The sequence below is a fragment of the Aulostomus chinensis genome, chromosome 24 (assembly GCF_037954235.1).
Source record: "Aulostomus chinensis isolate RoL2024-O1b breed Wild chromosome 24, RoL_Achi_v1.0, whole genome shotgun sequence".
NCBI classification, from domain to species: domain Eukaryota; kingdom Metazoa; phylum Chordata; class Actinopteri; order Syngnathiformes; family Aulostomidae; genus Aulostomus; species Aulostomus chinensis.
The window spans coordinates 8,787,264-8,805,062 of NC_141343.1; the positions used below are offsets into that span (position 1 = coordinate 8,787,264).

Here is a 17,799-nt window from a genome sequence, read left to right on the forward strand (position 1 = left end):
ACTCAGACCAAATCGACCGGTGTTTCTATAGCTTTGCAGGGGCATACTTTATATAAACATATTGTATTTAAATAGCCATACCAATCATTTGCATGTGGAAATGAGATGGCAAATTGATGGATGCTTGGCACGCACCAAGCTGTCGTTTAAAAAATAGCTAGTTGCCAATTATTTGCTCTCAAGTCAAATAATCAAATTTGTTGTGTTTGAGTTCTTGGGGACGAGGCTAATTGGATACTTTAAATTGAGCGTAGGTGTGGCTGTGAGTGTGAGTGGTTGTCTTGATGGCCCCGCCATGGACTGGTGACCTGTCCAGGGTGAACCCAGCCTCTCGCCTGAAAGCTACTGGGATAGGCTCCAGCCCCCCACCCCCCCCCCCCCCACCCCCCCCCACCCTGAACAGGATAAGCGGAAGAAAATGAATGGATGGATGGAGTTCTTGGAGTTTTAAATAGATTTAAAAGCACAGAGTATTTGTCTCGTTCTTCTGGTTGAAATGAACTCTACGTTTCCAGTATTACCACTAATTAATGTCAGCTGCATATTTCAGCCTGTAGTGCTTCCCTCTAGTGGCTCAAAACATCATGATTTAAACTTAAATTAAACTTATCTGCATTCAGCTGCAAGTCAGAAGAAACGAACGGGATCTTCAAGTTGCTACAGTGTAATTATTCAATGAATCGAATGAGCTAAAAGAAGGGCACCATGCCACCCATCTTGATTTGTAATGGCTGGCGTTCATGCACTGTTAAAGCTTGAGCATTAGTTTAAATTCTCTCTCACACTCCACCTATCCTTTCCCATCTCTCCAATCTAATTGTTCCGATTCTCCAGAGCCTTCTGGAATTTTTGTCAAGAGCATAACAAAAGACAGCGCTGTAGATCAAGATGGCCGCATCCATGTGGGAGACCAGATAATAGCTGTAAGTATCTCAATTGTGCCCCATGTAGCTATTAGTACATTCATTTGCATGTGGTAAAATATGCAGGCTCTATTATGGTGATCAAATGTAGTTACTCATTATAATTTTATCATTTCACATTTAATTGATTAGTCGTTTTAGTTAGTTAGTCATGTTTTTTTTTTCCATGAGACTGAATCAAATTCAATGATCTGATGTCATAAAACTGCTTCTAACTTCTTCCTTCATTTGACACGAGTTAAACTTCTCCCAAACTGTTCGTGTGTGTGTGTGTGTGTGTGTGTGTGTGTGGGTGTGTGTGGGTGGGTGAAGGTGCGCTTGACTGAATTTTGCTTTTAAGCGTGTATGATAATGTGCTTTGGGACTCAGCTTAAGAACTCAATAAAACACCTAATTGACTGTCTGAATTATTTAAATGTATGCTGTTTTTAGCTGTCCTAAATGATCTTAATAAATAAAGTCAATTGCTAAAACACAAGGGAATACGCACCTGAGGCACTCAAATTATAATCACATTATCAATCTTATTTCAATTTCACCTCTGTCAGTAGAAAAGAATGGATGGCAGTTCAGAATACTCACAGTCTCTGTGCAAGCCTCTCCTTTAATCCCTGCCATCTCAAATGATCGCCCCCTGCAGGTGGATGGCGTTAACATCCAGGGATACACCAATCAACAGGCTGTGGAGGTCCTGCGGCACACGGGCCAGACAGTCCACCTCAAGCTGATCCGACGTGGTTTCAGGCCTGATGAGATCCCGCCTGCTGTTGCCCCGAGTGTCACCATCCTCCCCCCGTCCACAGACACCATCCCCGCCACCGCTACTGTCGTAGTGAGGGAGCTGGAGCTGGAGAGACAGAAGGCAGAGGAAATTTCACAAGGTAGGAGAACGGATGAAGGGTAGTGAAATTTAATGAGGATGGAGCAACATGTTTTGTTACTCATCAGGCTGTCAGCGAAGGTGTCATTTGATGTGTAAATGTGGCTCAGACAGCAGCTTCCTTGATGCAATGAAGATATCCTCTCAATGAAAATTTCGGTCTCTTACGTCAGCGTCATAAAACTACAGTTGAAGTCGCATATTAAACACAGCGTTAATTTAAAAGAATAAATTCATTATATCCAGTGTTGCGATAACATTAAAGTAGAACATTCATGCAGCAGTTGAACTAATGATTTATGTATCTTGACTTAACATTTTAGGCTGGAAATTATTACTGAATACATATTTTTCCCTCTTGAAGAGATAATAAAGTGAGTAAACCCACATTGCTGCACATCCTCCCCTCATAAGAGACTGTTTTTAATAGGCTGGGATCAGAATGTTTTTCTCAGCATGGGTGGTAAAGTTAATGCGCTTTGAAAACTTTTTCTGTCAAGTGACCTCCTTCTTATTCATTATAACGTTCCACTGAGCCAGATGCTTTTCATCATTTTTTTTTTTTTAAGACCTTGAATTATGTAAACTCCACCAAATAAATTCAGTATTGAAGAAGCAAAAAGTTGCACAACATTTGTAAAATCATCACGGCTAAGGAAACATGCAACCCTCTGCTGTAGCTCAGTTTCTCATATCCAGGATTTCCCTTGTCCTTAAAAAATGTTTTGTCCATTTTTATAGAATTAACGCTAAATTAGATAGAGAGGGCCATCGACGAAAGATTCAAATTTCTAGCTGCACTGACAGGACCTCCAGGCTATTACGAAAGCAAGAGAAGCAGAAGTTTTTTAGCATCTCAAGTGAAACAAGAAGCTGGATAATGATTTGATTTGGCACCATGTGTAAGGGCAAATAGCAGATGCAGCATAAAAAAAGCCAACCCAGACACGCGAGCAAGCTGGTGGTTGATAGACAGCGAGGGGAGATATTCAAACCTAGTATTTAAAAGCTGATGAGAAACCTTTCAGAAGGTTATGCAAGGTTGTAACTAGTTAAAAGTTGAAAATAAAATTTGAAAAAAAATATTCTGACAAATACACCGGCTTTAAGTAACTTCAGATCTTACTGTTGGTTTGGCCATTTAACCAGAATGATAAACCTTAAAGCTGATAACAGCAGCCAGTGTATGTTTTTAAAAGCACGGTCCTCCTGTTTAAGAAATACTCTTGTTTGCCATCCTCCCTAGAACTAGACAAGAAGTGCATGAGAGACCAGTGGACTGCCGTTTAGCTCAGTGCAGTGAATGGTAACGGGTGGAAAGTGTTCGGATACCCGTGTCAAAAGACATCCCTCCTTTTCAGATTTGGCCATGATAGGTCGCAGCAGTCGTTTTATTAACGCAGGCAAAGACTGCATTAGTATATTTCATCACTTAAGTGACACAGGTATGCTAACCTGCCCATCCACCACCATTCTTTGTGCTTAGCTAACTTGCACTTAACCAGTCTATGTGGGTCTCAGCTCACTAATGCAAGCACCGAGGAAGATTAGGGTGTTTATCGTCTTGTCTGGCTCTTGGGACGAGGACAAACAGCCTTATTTCACAAAAAGGTGGATTACAAGCTAAGTGTTGACAACGGTTTACATGAGCATACATTTAGTATTTTCAGGGGCTACCATTTCTCTGCCATGCGGAACTCCTAAGAGAGAGTGCTTCGGAAGGAGGAGGGTTGGGAGTGGACTAAACACATATTTTGAGTTGTGGCAATTTTGAACATTGTTCTTTTATGGACAACATCAGTACAGGCATGTATGTCCTCTCCCAAGCAAGGACATGAGATAGGTTTCTCTCATAAAATGGGAATATTTACGAAGTACTCAAGAATTAATTGCTCAAAACATAACAGATAATTCTGGTGTTTATAAACCGAGGCCCTATTTTCCCCATCTTTTGGGGTTTAAATGGGACAGAACTAATTGGAATCTGTTCAATATTGACTAAGAACATGATAACAGACAACCATAAAACAACTGCAAAGTAATCCTATGGGACATTTTTTACACTAAGTGCTTGTTTTTACCCCTGACAGGCTCAGATTTCTATTTTAAGTGTCTAAAAACATTATGGAATTATTGATTTGGACAGATTCCAGTCCCTATTAATCACTGAGACCCAAAAACATTGGACAAGTGCCCAGCTTTAAAAAAATGCCAGAATTACACTTTAATCAGGATATTAAAGAAAGTAAAGTTCCATTTTGGTTCAGTAAATTTAATATACCAACACCTCTCTCTGAAATGTGTTATGCTAGATTTTCAAACATAAAAACTGAGGACTTTGTGTAAATTTTAAAGCTTATTCCTGTGTCAAATGCACAGACACACTACACAGACTGTGTAGTGGCTGTGCTGCCGACTGTGTGTGCCTGTCTATCTTATTCTTTATTGTGTTTACACTCATCACAGATGAAAAGCAGCTGCAGACAAAGAGTGAAGGATCTGATGTCAATCCAGCCACGGATCAGCTCACAGACGACAAACATGGTAGGAGGCTGGGATCTTTCTTCAAGCACACCAGCCGAGATACTGGCCACGCAGCTGACAGATAAGGGTCATTGTTGTCAGGACTGCATTCAGTAGCAGCACAGTCTGTCCTTAAGAGCTGTGGAAAAACAGACAGGTGCAGTTTGAAGAAATGTTTCGATGGGTAGTTTTATTTATTTAAGTAGTCCTTGCACTGTTCAGATGTGTTTGAATAGTTTAGCCTAAAGTAATCTTGGTGTAAGCTGCTGAATTGTATTTTCAAGGTCCCAAACTTTCACCCTTTCAAGAAGAAGAGCTCACAAAGAAGTGGCAGGAGATTCTGGGCCCAAGCAATGAAGTTGTTGTAAGTTTCTTTTTTTTTTTTAAATCCTTAAAATCTCTGGTTCATGAGCATTTGTTTAAAAAAACAAAACAAAAAAAACACCAAAATGTACACGTGTGTACACATGCTAACTAAGATGTGGCTCCTCGTCCCTGCAACAGGTGGCACAGGTGGAGAAGTTTAGTGAGAGTAGTGGCCTGGGGATCAGTCTGGAAGCCAACAGCGGGCATCACTACATCCGCTCGGTCCTGCCTGAGGGACCTGTCGGGCGTTGCGGCAAGCTGTTCAGCGGAGATGAGCTGGTTGAGGTAGGGGGCCGCGTAAAGAAATCGAATTTACTCCTGTGCTTCTGTAGCAGGAAATGTGGCTTCTTATGCCACGGGTGGGAATGAGAGATGCTGGTGAGGAATATGCTGTTGCGTGTAAAGGATAGCATCCTCTATGTAATTATCAGTTACATCATGAATGTTAGCTGAAAGTTTCAACATGCTAAAAGTCATATCAATAGACGCATGAATCACTGAATAATATATTAAAAAGTAAATCTTTTTTTTTTTTTTTTTAATGGCCGTAACGTCTCCTCTCAGGTGAATGGTATATCCTTGATCGGTGAGACCCATAAGGAAGTAGTCCGAATCTTGAAGGAGCTTCCACTCTGTGTATACATGACCTGCTGCAGACCTGCCCCCCTGCAGCAGCCCGATATGGATGCGGTCCAACCGAATTCAGAAGCCTTCCCGACCATGGCTAAATTAAAGGTACTATATTCTGGGGATTTTCAAGAATTTGACTTGTTTGCTGGTTGGTTTTGAGAGTCAAAACCTGAAGAAAATGAGCGAATATTCTCCCTCGCCAAACATACGTGCTATAATATATAGAGCAGATGTTTCTTCTAATTAAAGTCAGAAACTTCCTGTATTTCTTTTACGAGCAGTCGTGTGACAAACGTTATCTCATAGCTTCATGTAAGGAAAGATTACGACTCTGGAGAAGTACTGAACTTCCTTTATAACCCATCAAACATTATTAGTTAAGCCTCATAACTCTCAATTGCTCTATTGGCTCTCCATATTGAAAATAAGGATGGATTAAACAGGCAAGGCTTTAAGTAAATTAAGACCAATTGTACTAGCAGCATTAGCCAACGTTTGCTAGAAATATGAGACATCAGCCTGCCTTTGGGGAAGAGGTTTTCATCTGTCCAGCTTTATCTGTGATAATGTACTAAGGCCTGAACATCCCCAGGATATTTCCATTTTATCTACTGCCAGAAACCTAAGCCAGAACTAGAGGCTAGCAGCCTGTGGGCTGGGAGTTAAAGTGAGCAAGGCATGCTGCTACATCCAGATTTGGGGTCTTTTCCTCTGCAGAAACAAACAGACTTGAGCTGTGCGCTGGTTGGTGATGATTCAGAGGTGAAAACGGTGGCGGTGACACAGGATAATGTGACAGAGGAAGCCATCGGATCTCCTCTGGCCATGTGGGAGTTGGAAATCCAGAATATTGAACTCGAGAAGGGAGAAAGTGGATTGGGATTCAGCATACTGGACTACCAGGTGGGAATTAAGGAAAGGGAACTAACTGGTGCAAGATCATTCAACACAAATGTGGTTTTGTCCTTCTGTAACATTCGATTGCTCCACAGGAACAAAGTCAAGTCGATTTGATTTGTGGTGTTTAAAGTGACGTCTGGTTACCTTTTAACTCTCCTCCTCCATCACAGGACCCGATGGACCCGGTAAAGACAGTGATTGTGATTCGCTCTTTGGTTCCCCATGGTGTGGCTGAGCAGGATGGCCGACTGTTGCCAGGAGATCGACTCATGTATGTCAACACCATGAACCTGGAGAACGCAAGCTTGGAGGATGCCGTCCAAGCCCTGAAAGGTGCCACGCTGGGGAAGGTGCAGATTGGAGTCGCCAAACCATTGCCTGTAAGAATGAAAATTCGAGATACTGTTGATATTTTTCTTGTCCATTGTATTTTAAACACTGATGAAATGGGTAAACAATTTTATACAATTTTGTGAATGTTTTGCTTGGGGTTCAAGACTGTACATGTGTGAGGTTAAGAGTCAACCTGTCTTCATATCATGAGAGTCGCGAGGGCTCAGCTTACAAGGGCTTGAATATTTCATGCAGGAAAGAGTGTGGAGGTAGGTTGCGCGGTTTAACATTCCACCCACTGTTCTTTCACTAGATACGACCGTCTTAAAAAGCTCGCTGCCCTTTGTTTCATATTGTTATTGAATTTTACAAAAGCACTTCTACATCCAAACGCATCAGGGGCACCTGTCAAAATATCCGCACTGTCCAACAACATATTCATTGCTCCGAGAGCCCCGTATCTGTATGGGATGTTCTCTTGCATTCTTTCAGCTTTAGAGCTGCATCTCACTTGTATTGAATCTGCCACTGGATTACACTGAGACCTCTGGGCTGCCAAGGTTAGCTAGATTACAGAGCTGTAGGAAGCCTCTGTGGGAGTTATCCAACTCCCCTGCAGGACCCGGAATGTACAGTACTTCTAAAGGGTGTGTGTGTGTGTGTGTGTGTGTGTGTGTGGGGGGGGGGTTTCGCTGTACTGCCTTTCAAAAATTGAATCTGACGAGTGTAATCCCCTAATATGCCTGGTTGCTTCCCCCTATGTGTGTCTGGGCTGCACGCTACATAAAATCAATGTGGAGAGCACTTTCCAAAGAAGACAAAAATGCTCAAGAGCATTTCTGTTTGTGAGTAATTCACAGGGAGTCGCAAATGTGCTTAAACCCTCTTGTTTACTCAGTTAATTCCTAACACCTCTATTGATTCTATATCCTGAAATGGTCTCAAAATAAAATCACATCAAGCTAGAGACACTGAAAGAATTTCTCCACTCTCCTAGGGAATATGGGGATATTCCCACTCTCCATTCCTATATGGTGGACAGGAAATAACAGCACCATCCACCAGCCAGTCTTTTGACTTCAACAGTATTTTGGTTGAAGAAGGAGAGGAAGGAGGACTGACTGGGGGCATCCTTTACCGAGCAGAGCCTGCATTGGTTAGTTAGCTTTTGGAAAGAATGACAAATAATATTAAAAAAACAACAACAAACAAACAAGAAAACACTGTGATTTTTGCATTTGTCTAATCTTTTGCTAAGAGAAAAGTGCTTGTTTTGTATTCAGAGAACAATACTTTAACAGTAATCTGCACACTTGGAGCCACCTCTCAATACAGGACTGCATTAATGTTGTATTCAAAGTTACTTCTAGCTAGATAACACCACAGAAAATGATTTCGGCAATCTGTAATTGGTCTGTTCCCCAAATCTTCAATAATTAGCGCCCGTTTTTGTGCTTTGTTTGATTAAATGCACGTCCGTTATAACAGATTGACACCAGCGAAGCAGACCAGTCTGACGAAAAAGTGCTGGAGCATTCTTACACTGAGAAAGACGATGACACATTCCAAGCATCGATGATAGCGCTTCACGGAAGCAGCTGCAGCGCAGATTTGGATTACCTGCACGCGTCCACACCCAAGGTAGGTAACCATAGAAACGAGAAGCCTGGTAAAAGTACACCCCCCCCCCCCACCCCACCCCCATAACATTCTTAGGTTGTTTTGTTTTTTTGCAGTCCTGAGCCAAAATGTTAGATTTTCTCTCCTTTTACGTCAAATCGACTCGACTGAATTTGTTGGGAGCATTGTAGCTCCTGCTGTTGTTGCCCTTGGCAGCCAACAACTCCCCAAATGGATCCTGAATTAATAAACAAAGACGAGCAAGGGCCACACAACTGCTTTCCTGAGGAAACATCTGTGCTTCCAGTTTCCCAAAAGGTCAAAGCTGACCTTATTTGCAAGGCCCTCCTAAAAAGTTTTATAAAATAATAGTGCAGCCCTGAGGGACAGCCACTACGCCGGGACAACTCAGTTCATTTTATATCGGTTCAGCAGATTTCACATGTTTGTTTGAGGTCGGGACAGTTCAGACTTTTGTTGATGAACATTTTCTACCAAAAGCTCTGGAGAGAGATGGCAATTTCTGTAAACTCTCACATCATTGAGCGTAAACGCTCAACAGCTTTGGAGACTTGCCGGCAGTAGCTGCGTCTTTTTTTTTTTAAGGAATATGGATCCTTCTGATCCATAACTGTCTACAGTCCAATGACGTGAAGGTCACCTGGGTGAGTCAGTGTCAGGGAAGCTGCAGCTGCTCCTCCTCTCATGTTTGTATTGATAAGCGGTTCGCTATGATTGATCGTACTGATAGTATTTTACAACACTATACCTGACAGATGATTTCAACCATCAATGCTCCAAGTCAATTCTTTTTGAAGAATCCCCCTAACTGCTATTGTTAACACATAGTGTTTTCAGGCTGCTGGGGACACACACACACACACACACACACACACACACACACACACACACACACACACACACACACACACACACACACACACACAACTGTCGTACTTCTCTGTAAAGAGTTTTAACAGACAGGCAAAATGACCAACCCCAAAAAACATGTTCTTTTCTCCTGTCAGAATACAGAAAAGGCTGATATCTCAATTGGTTTCTGTGGTGTTGACAGCATTGACAATGACGTGGCTATTTATATAGCCAGAGGAAGTTAGCTACTTGAGAAGTAGCTGCTTGACCAAGACATATTTTATGAACGTAAACTGAAGTTGAACAACACAACAAACTGAGCGCGACCCAAGTCAACAGCGAAGAGTCGCATTTGGGATCTTTCAACACTAACGCTCGCATGTGGAATGAAGAGCCTACTTCTCTGAGCTCTCGAAAATCTGTCCGCATTCTTCGCACAATATTCCAAATTTGACAGGCTTCCACCATGGAGGTTGGAACTTTCCCACTTCCCGGTTGCTCATGAATGCACTCAACTGTGGTAATCCCTCATAGACAGCCTGGCTCCAAGCTGGGGAACCACTGTTTAATAGTTTCATTCTCGTCATACATCTCATCCCAGTTCACCCACCTATTCCTCCTTTACCTCCACTTCTCAGGTCTGATTTTTGAGGTTCATTTAAGTCCATCTTTGCTGCATATTTAAAGTTTATTTCAAAGATTTATTCCTCTATTCTGCCCCCCCCCCTTCCCACCTGGAATTGCATGCTGAGATTCATCATTGTCTGCTCTGCTTCCTCATAAAATCTCATAGTAAAAATCACATTTTGTTCATTGTGCACTCAAGATCTCGAGTAATTCTTGCTGTTCTTTATTGGGCACTGATGGCTTTTCTATGGCTCATTACAAGGAGGGCAGGATGGCGTCTGAGCAAGACGAATCACCCCTGTTGGGCAATTGTCTAACTAACAGAGTGGAACGTTCATTCAGCTGCTATGCTTTGTTTTACCCTAGCTGACAGCCCGCCTGGACATGTTGGATGAGCATCCCTGTTTTTCAACACCATCCGGCCTCGCAGACAACACTCAGCCGTTCTCCCCGGAGAAGCCAGCTTCTTTTACGCCCCCCAGTTTAAGAGGTCATGTCCCTGCTTTTAACGCCATACTAAGCGGTTCTGATCAGTTCTTGGCACCGTGCTCAAGCACAGAAGAACTGGCAGATCGCTCAAACACCTACAGTCCATTTGCTGAAATAGGGGCCAGATCAAACGTCCAGGTGGAGGCTGTGGAGTCACTGAAGTATCAGATGGAGCCCACCATCTCTTATGGAGAGATTGGCGAGAAGAAGATGAAGGTAAAATCAGTTATCTAATTTGCAATCACACATCTGATGAACAGAGAGCATGAGTGATCCTTGATCTCTTTTTAAATACAATGTCTCGGGGTAACATCCTGGGATACTGTAAAAATATTTGCTAAACAAAGCTAATTTATTTTAGATTCCCTGTCACAGCCGATGTGCCGCTACTAGCCTCTCTCCAGAGACCCCTGCTTTGTTTGGAATCTGGCTTAATATTTTCATTTTCTCTCACCAACCGCAATGTTGAATTATCACCCTCAAGGACGAGGAGGCTGGCGTGAGGGAGTCGGCGGAGGACGGTGACAAGGATGTACTGACCTCGGGAAGCAATTTTGAAAGGACTATCACAGTTGTCAAGGGCAACTCCAGCCTTGGTTTGTGTTTATTTCTTCAAATTCTTTCATTTTGTTCGTTCATTTATTTTCTCCCCACCTCTCTTAGAGGTGTAAATGAGGTGCAGGCACTGAAAGGCATGCTGGCCTTTACTTTTGTGTCATGTTTTATGAATGCCAGATTTGAAGCAAAATGAAAAGATTCTGGCTGTTTTCCAGTCTGAAAGGGTAATTCTATTGTGTTATGGGGTATTTGCATTACAAGCCCACCCAAGGGGGCAGCTGCCTGCTCAGAGAATACTAAATTTTAACTTCTAAGACAAATAGTTATTATAAAAGCTCTTTAAAAAAAAAAAAAAAGCTTCAATGCCTCATTTAAAACATTCTTATTTTTGCTTTTTAGCGCTCTCTGCTGCTTGATACAGATTTTCCCTAAATTTCAAAATACACTCGAAGCCAAATTTAACGTAAACCAAAAGTCACTGCTAAATATAACACATATTAATGTTGTTGTGCTCGTTGCATGGAGAGTAAATTTGAGAACAGCACTTTTACATGAAGGAGTTGTGATTTTTTTTTTAAAAGGGTTTAATCCTATTGTGTCCCAGCTGCGCCAGAAAGATAGAAATTCCAGTGCAGATGCTTCCTTGATGTATAATTTTCCCTTTTTCAACATTTATTTATTCCCTTTTTTTCTAAATATGCTATCCGCATGTTAAATTGAGAATGGAATAAAAACAAATATTTTATTCCTGTGATACTGTGATCATCAATTTATCAAAACAAAAAAAATATATAATTTTGCATCAATGTCCTCTGATCTACCTCAAAGGAATGACAGTGAGCGCCATGAAAGGTGGTTTGGGGATGCTGATTCGCAGTATAATCCACGGCGGCTCCATTAGTCGAGATGGACGTCTGGGTGTTGGTGACCTCATACTGGCCATCAATGGCGAACCCACCGCTAATCTGACCAATGCTCAAGCTCGCGCCATGCTCAGAAGACATTCTCTTATTGGACCAGACCTGGGGTAAGACAGCAGTGGCACTGCGAATAAACACATGCCGTACAGTCTTCACTTTTGCAGAGAGTCTTATTCGATAATATTCATGGACATACAGTCATATCAAATGTCAAAATGATCAATGTCGTACGCATCCATGTTTTTGCCATAGCAGAATAAAGTACAGTATCTTAAAGAATCACTGAAATCAAGAAATATCTGAACAAAGAATAATCTAGTTTGACCTCAGAGTTAATTGGACGTTTAGCTTTACTTTGATCGTCCCCCAAATCTGCTGACTTGCTTGCGTATTAACCTACTGCTGCATAAATCAGTCAGCAGTAGGTTCACATGATGCTCTCTTAGCCTTAGTCTTTTGTTGCTGTGCTGTGTGGTACAAGAAGTAGCGTAAGATCAGCTAACTGTATATCTGTCATGACCGTAAACCCTCCCTAAGCTCCAGGTACGCTGTAGACATCTCGCTGCCTGCCTTGTGTAACATGTTCACTGCCTATGGTCATAGTTGCTTATCCGTTAAGGGGTGGCTGGAGCCTATCCCAGCTGACATGGAGCGAGAGGCGGGGTTCACCCTGGACGGGTCACCAATCGTCACAGGGCCATCAGGAGCAATTAGGGGTTCAGTGTCTTGCTCAAGGACAATTGGATATGGTCACCAGGGGAAGTAAGGTTTTAACCAGCGACCCTTAGGTTGCGAGACAGCCGCTCTACCTCCGAGCCATGCCGCCCCCCCGAGTGATACCATGAGAGTGAAATGAAAATGTGGTCATCTGATGATAGTCAGATGGTCTTGCATATGACGGTTCAGTGGTGGGATGAGGACCTCAACAGGAAAAGAAGATTATTTCATGAACTAGAGGAACAGGAACGATTTTTGAAATACAAAAAATATTAAATTGTACTATCAGGGTACCTGATGCTTATCGGTCATGATGAGAAGGAAATTATCAGTCATTTGTATCGGCCATATTGTTTTGTATTGGTGTTGTCATTACTGTCGTATTTGTTCTTCTGAGGTACTTTGGTTATGCATATAAAATCTGTGGTGGTCTCGTCAACTGGGCAATTAACGAAGTTGTAACATGAACCTTTGGAAGCGGTTAAAGTATGTATATTGTCCCACTTGCCTGGACTGCATCATCGACACAAAAGTCACACGACGCATTCAATAATCCTTCTCACCGTTTGATGGAATCAGGTGTGGCGAGTTCTGCTTGCTGAACTAAACTTGACACTTTTGTTGCCCTTGGTGCATAAAAGCAAACTCTTCACATTTTAGATCTGCTTGTGCACCCGAAGATGATCTGTGCCCATTTTATGTGTGAGTATGACTAACTTCCACGTCGGCGGTGTTTCATCTGGAAGCTGCCATCTTGGTTTCCTCTGTCTCATTCTTTCCATCCTCCTGCTGGGCTGTCTTGCAGTCTGTTAAATAGTTTTATCCAGACAGAGAATTAAAAATCACTTGGTTTATGCTGAGCTCGAAGGAATTGATGACGTGAATAGGTTGTGTGAGAAGAAAATTTGAACATACAAGATTTAAAATAATGTCTGGATAAATCTCAAGTGGCTGCATCACTTACTTAACTTGCTGCATAACTTTTCCTCCATTTCTGTGCATACTTATAAACCGAATGTTTTCTAAATTTCCTCTTTTTACTGACTAAGTTTTCTTCTGGGCTTGAAATAGAAGCCCCACCGAATCTCTCACTGCATTTTGTGTTGTTCTTCACGATCCGCCTCATTTCCCATTTCACTGGAATTCATTTTCCCCTCTCTGTCTGCATGACATCACGTATGAAAAACCGAATCAAGCCCATCTGCCGACTATCTGTCAACATCACCCTAATGTGTTAATGTGCCCTTCTGCTTCACACTGAAATGTTTGGAAATGGCTTTGTCAAATTTTGTCAGTGAGATTTTTGCCTCATTTGTAATTAAAGTTGGTAAGTTGCTTATGAATTAATAACAGATCTGCCCTTCAAATTTTCACGCCGGCCATCTCACAATTGATTTGCTCGTTTATTAACAAGCTCAGCATCTGGTTCGAACTGTTTACAGTCAAGTGCCGATATATAATTAAATGACATTTCACCTTGAGCCGAGAAAGAATTTCCTTTAAGAATAGACTGAATTTTGTCTACAGTTTGACAGATGGGGAGAAGCGAGTCTTTGAATACAAATGAGAAACTTCTATTTAAATGAAAAAAGGAAACGTTCTTCACATCTGGTTGCATATGAATGCAGTTTTCTATTTTTGGTAAGTCAGTTAATACTCAGCAGGGGCACATCTGAAGTAGGTAAAATGGTTTTGAGAAGGTGAGACATTATTTTATTTCAAGACTTATGGAGTCGTGTGTGTGTGTGTGTGTGTGTGTGTGTGTGTGTGTGTGTGTGTGTGTGTGTGTGTGTATTTCAGCATTACATATGTCCCAGCTGAATACCTTGAGGAGTACAAGAGCAGCTTAGAGCAGGTTAAAGATGAGGTTTTCTCACCTCCGGCTCCAAAGTACGTACTCAACTCGAATTCCACAATAATTGTTCTGATGTAATTACACTTAAATCCTGGATTAACCCCCCCCCCCCCCCCCCCCCCTCCCAGATTGATTAGCGATATTCCTAACCTTCCTGAGCGGGAAGATGGCGAGGGAGAGGAGAGCGCGTCGTACAGCAACTGGAACCAACCTCGACTGTGAGTACATTGACAACGCAACCTAATTTTATGGACACACCAGAGTCACGGCTTTTAAAAGGTGAAAATCTCGCATGCTTATTTTTTTACCTTCTCCAGAGTGGAGCTCTTCAGACAGCCGGGTAAGTCCCTGGGGATCAGTATCGTCGGGGGCCGAGGGATGGGCAGCCGGCTCAGTAATGGTGAGGTGATGAGAGGCATTTTTATCAAGCACATCCTGGAGGACAGTCCTGCTGGGCTCAATGGGACCTTGAAGACTGGAGACAGAATTGTAGAGGTAAAGCAACATGTCAAATTTGGGATTATCTGAGAATTTTATTTTACGGAAGTAGAGCCCTTGAAAGACAGTAGAAAGCCTCAAATGTCAAGAATTTGGGTGCCTGACAGTTTTGTTTTGTTTTTTTCCTTCTTGTCAGGTAGATGGCGTTGATCTAAGAGACGCCAGTCATGAGGAGGCGGTGGAGGCCATACGCAAGGCAGGCAACCCTGTGTCTTTCTTGGTCCAGAGTATTATCCACAGGCCGAGGGTATGTAGAGACAAATTCCTCGTAAGTTAAAAGGTCACCGTCTTCGTGGATGATAGATTGTTGACACTTTCAGTAAAGTTATTAAAGTTATTAAAGGCCATTTACAGCACTTTTTAAATGAACAACCCATGCATAATACGGTGGGCTTTTGTATGAATAGAGAAAGTCATTTTGGAATCTTTTATGAAAGCGACAGCAACCCCCTCTCAGGCATATTAAATATATTGGCACGTTTTAACCTTTAAGTGTGACATTCATTGAAAATCACTGTATCAACAACATCGTTTGTTGTTTGAAAGTGCCCTCAAGCTCCCTGCTGGGGCCTCTACTGGCTCTGCTCCAGTGTCAGATCTCTCGCACTCAATCACTTTTCATGCATTGTTATCTGGGAGATATTCCCACATGCTTTCCTTCACATTTTGGTAACTCATGAAGCTCTGGTGCAACTCATAATGTTATGTAACTTGTTTAAGAAGGGGACAGCAAGGAGGAAGAAGTCATGCTCTTATAGTGGCTTTAACTGTGGTGACAGCTGCTTTCTTGAGCCATAAAAACTACTCAGGAACAAAAACGACGTACACAAAAAGAGATTAATTCATTTTTTAAAAAAGCAATATATATAGATATAGATATGTACACTGAGGAAAATGTGCAATTCTGCTACCTGAATATTAGTTCCATTGTTTTGTTTTTATGCGATGAAGGTTGCGCTAACTATGTGTTAACAATTTAGATATGGAATAAATCAACACTACTCGGTTCAAAACACCCGTTACAACCCCCCAAAAGCCTTTAAAACTTAATAATGAAAATATAAATGTAGTTAACCCTGTTACCTTGAGATAAATAGAGGCTGGCTGTTTCCCTTGTTCCAGTCTTGAGCTGTAAAAGGGCCATATAAGCTATGCTGACTGGCTGCTAACTCAGCAAATAAACTAGAGATCCAGAGAAATAAGTAAACTGGCTCTGTTCTAAAGCAACAGAGTCCACCTGGCAACATTCCTAAAGAGTTCAAAGCTCATTTAATTAAAGATTTTTCTATGATGGAATTGTTACCTTTTGAAAAATAGAGGTTTGCTCGTTTCGCCCTTTCAAGGCTTTATGATAAGCTATGCTAATTAGCTGCTAGCTCATCATATAGACCGGAAATGCAAGGAAATAAGTAACCTGGCTCTGGCTTCTTCAGCATTTTAAAGTAACAAATTCCACTGAGCAGCACCCATAAAGCCTTTAGAGCTCACTAATTACATTTTTTACATGGCAGAATTTGCTACCTTGGACAAACAGAGTCCAGCCATTTGCCCTTTAGCCATCTTTATGATAAGCTATGCTAATTGGATGCTAACTTATCACCTCTAATTATGTCAGTGCCTATTGAAAATAGACTGGAAAAACAGGGAAAATAACCTACCCATCTTTGTTCTCAGTCAACAAAAGACCACCAGGCAGCACCCATAAGGCCTTTAAAGCTTCTGAATTAACATTTAAATTCTTTATGATAATCTATGCTAACTGGCTGGTAGCTTTATTCCAGTAGAGGCTAGCTCAGTATAATTTTGTCAACACGGTCTTCCTTGCCTATACTTTCTCAGTTTTCCTTGTCTAAAACAAGACCAAAACTAACAATAATTAAATGTCTTAAAAGTTATTGAACCTAATGTGTTTTCTGGTCAAAAGACAAGGACCAAAACTAAATTAGCTGTCCAGAAAAACTCAAGGGATGAGGGCTTTACAGTGAGAAATAAAAGTCCATTTTTTTCATTGACTAAAACTAAAGGGGTTTTCATATTCTTTGACTAACATAAGACTAAAATGCTCAGAATCTTATTCCACAAAAACCTTTCACACAGGACTAAAAGTAAAAAAGACAAAAAGGTTTTAAAAAAAATGAACAGTAACTAGCTGTTTCTTTTTGGTTATGCTAACTGGCTGCTGGCAGGTAAACATGACAAATATATTGATTAATTGATCAAACGCCCCGCAAAAAAAGAAAGTGTATTTCCTAAAATGTCATGTTATTCTTTTTAAGGAGTTCAACGCCTTAACTCCCCACTGTAGGTGTTCATACTTCATTTTTAGCTACAGTTACTACATGATGAGTTGCCTCCATATCTGTTCCTCCACGCTTCCTCCACAGCCTGAGTCAATATATAGCTCAGGTCCAACGCCTGCAGTAGAGACCTTGACATGCATGCCGCATCGCTCATGTCAGGTAATCTGTCTCTCTCCTTTTGTCTCCCTCATTTCTATTGCATCAGCTATCCATCACGCTTAATCTTCGTTGCTTTATCTCCCTTGCCTCCCCTTTTTTCCCCCTCTCTTTTCCCACTCACACTTGAGTCCTTCTTCCAAACTGCATCTTTGATATACACATTTATGTGTGTATCCACAGAAATAAAAGACAAAATAGAACTGGAGAATCCCTCTGGGAGAAAAGGAACATTTTTTTTAAAATATCCTATTATATTTTCTATCACACAGTAATCTAACACTAACAATGACACGACCTGCAATGATGCTTTTAATCAAAAAGGGCAGCAAGTGGCAAAATCAATTTTGTCACTGGCAATTTAGAAAACGTCTTTGCTGAATGTGTGTGTAATGGTGCCATTCAATTGACAACCAGACTAGATTCTTAATGCTTTCTCACCACAGCGGTTATTGAATTTTCATTGCTACCTCTTATGAAAATACCCTCCATCAACTAAACAATAGGAAAGTAAACGAGGAAATCATACATGTTCCTCTGTGGCTCGATGGCTCGTCAAAACACACCCCAGAGAGCATCTTCTCAACAAAAGGTATATATTCAGGAAGAAAACGCCTGATGTCGAGTTTCA

At 41.5% G+C, this 17,799-nt stretch overlaps 2 protein-coding genes across 14 annotated transcripts in view; one reads left to right on the plus strand and one right to left on the minus strand.

The window, feature by feature from the left end:
* The window catches only part of LOC147238631 (adhesion G protein-coupled receptor L3), a 332,737-nt gene that overhangs the window by 293,845 nt on the left and 21,093 nt on the right, over window positions 1-17,799 (minus strand). For all 3 annotated transcript variants that reach the window (XM_086197913.1, XM_086197912.1, XM_086197911.1), the window contains exons 4-8: window positions 14,523-14,689; window positions 13,077-13,165; window positions 6,367-6,600; window positions 4,259-4,465; window positions 1,506-1,770 (exon numbers count right to left, since the gene is read on the minus strand). The gene's annotated coding sequence lies outside the window, so the exon portion shown is untranslated. The remainder of the gene's footprint in view (window positions 1-1,505; window positions 1,771-4,258; window positions 4,466-6,366; window positions 6,601-13,076; window positions 13,166-14,522; window positions 14,690-17,799) is intronic.
* The window catches only part of mpdz (multiple PDZ domain crumbs cell polarity complex component), a 47,879-nt gene that overhangs the window by 12,675 nt on the left and 17,405 nt on the right, over window positions 1-17,799 (plus strand). For 5 of the 11 annotated variants that reach the window (XM_086197899.1, XM_086197900.1, XM_086197901.1 and 2 more), the window contains exons 10-28: window positions 835-923; window positions 1,564-1,804; window positions 4,270-4,347; window positions 4,611-4,690; window positions 4,831-4,977; window positions 5,257-5,427; window positions 6,040-6,225; window positions 6,393-6,602; window positions 7,553-7,711; window positions 8,044-8,196; window positions 10,042-10,380; window positions 10,649-10,760; window positions 11,551-11,749; window positions 13,020-13,061; window positions 14,160-14,249; window positions 14,343-14,432; window positions 14,532-14,709; window positions 14,849-14,959; window positions 17,097-17,171. In XM_086197899.1, the coding sequence (XP_086054025.1) occupies window positions 835-923; window positions 1,564-1,804; window positions 4,270-4,347; window positions 4,611-4,690; window positions 4,831-4,977; window positions 5,257-5,427; window positions 6,040-6,225; window positions 6,393-6,602; window positions 7,553-7,711; window positions 8,044-8,196; window positions 10,042-10,380; window positions 10,649-10,760; window positions 11,551-11,749; window positions 13,020-13,061; window positions 14,160-14,249; window positions 14,343-14,432; window positions 14,532-14,709; window positions 14,849-14,959; window positions 17,097-17,171 (2,750 nt within the window). The remainder of the gene's footprint in view (window positions 1-834; window positions 924-1,563; window positions 1,805-4,269; window positions 4,348-4,610; window positions 4,691-4,830; window positions 4,978-5,256; window positions 5,428-6,039; window positions 6,226-6,392; window positions 6,603-7,552; window positions 7,712-8,043; window positions 8,197-10,041; window positions 10,381-10,648; window positions 10,761-11,550; window positions 11,750-13,019; window positions 13,062-14,159; window positions 14,250-14,342; window positions 14,433-14,531; window positions 14,710-14,848; window positions 14,960-17,096; window positions 17,172-17,799) is intronic. The other 6 variants (XM_086197902.1, XM_086197903.1, XM_086197905.1 and 3 more) reach the window with 3 other exon arrangements.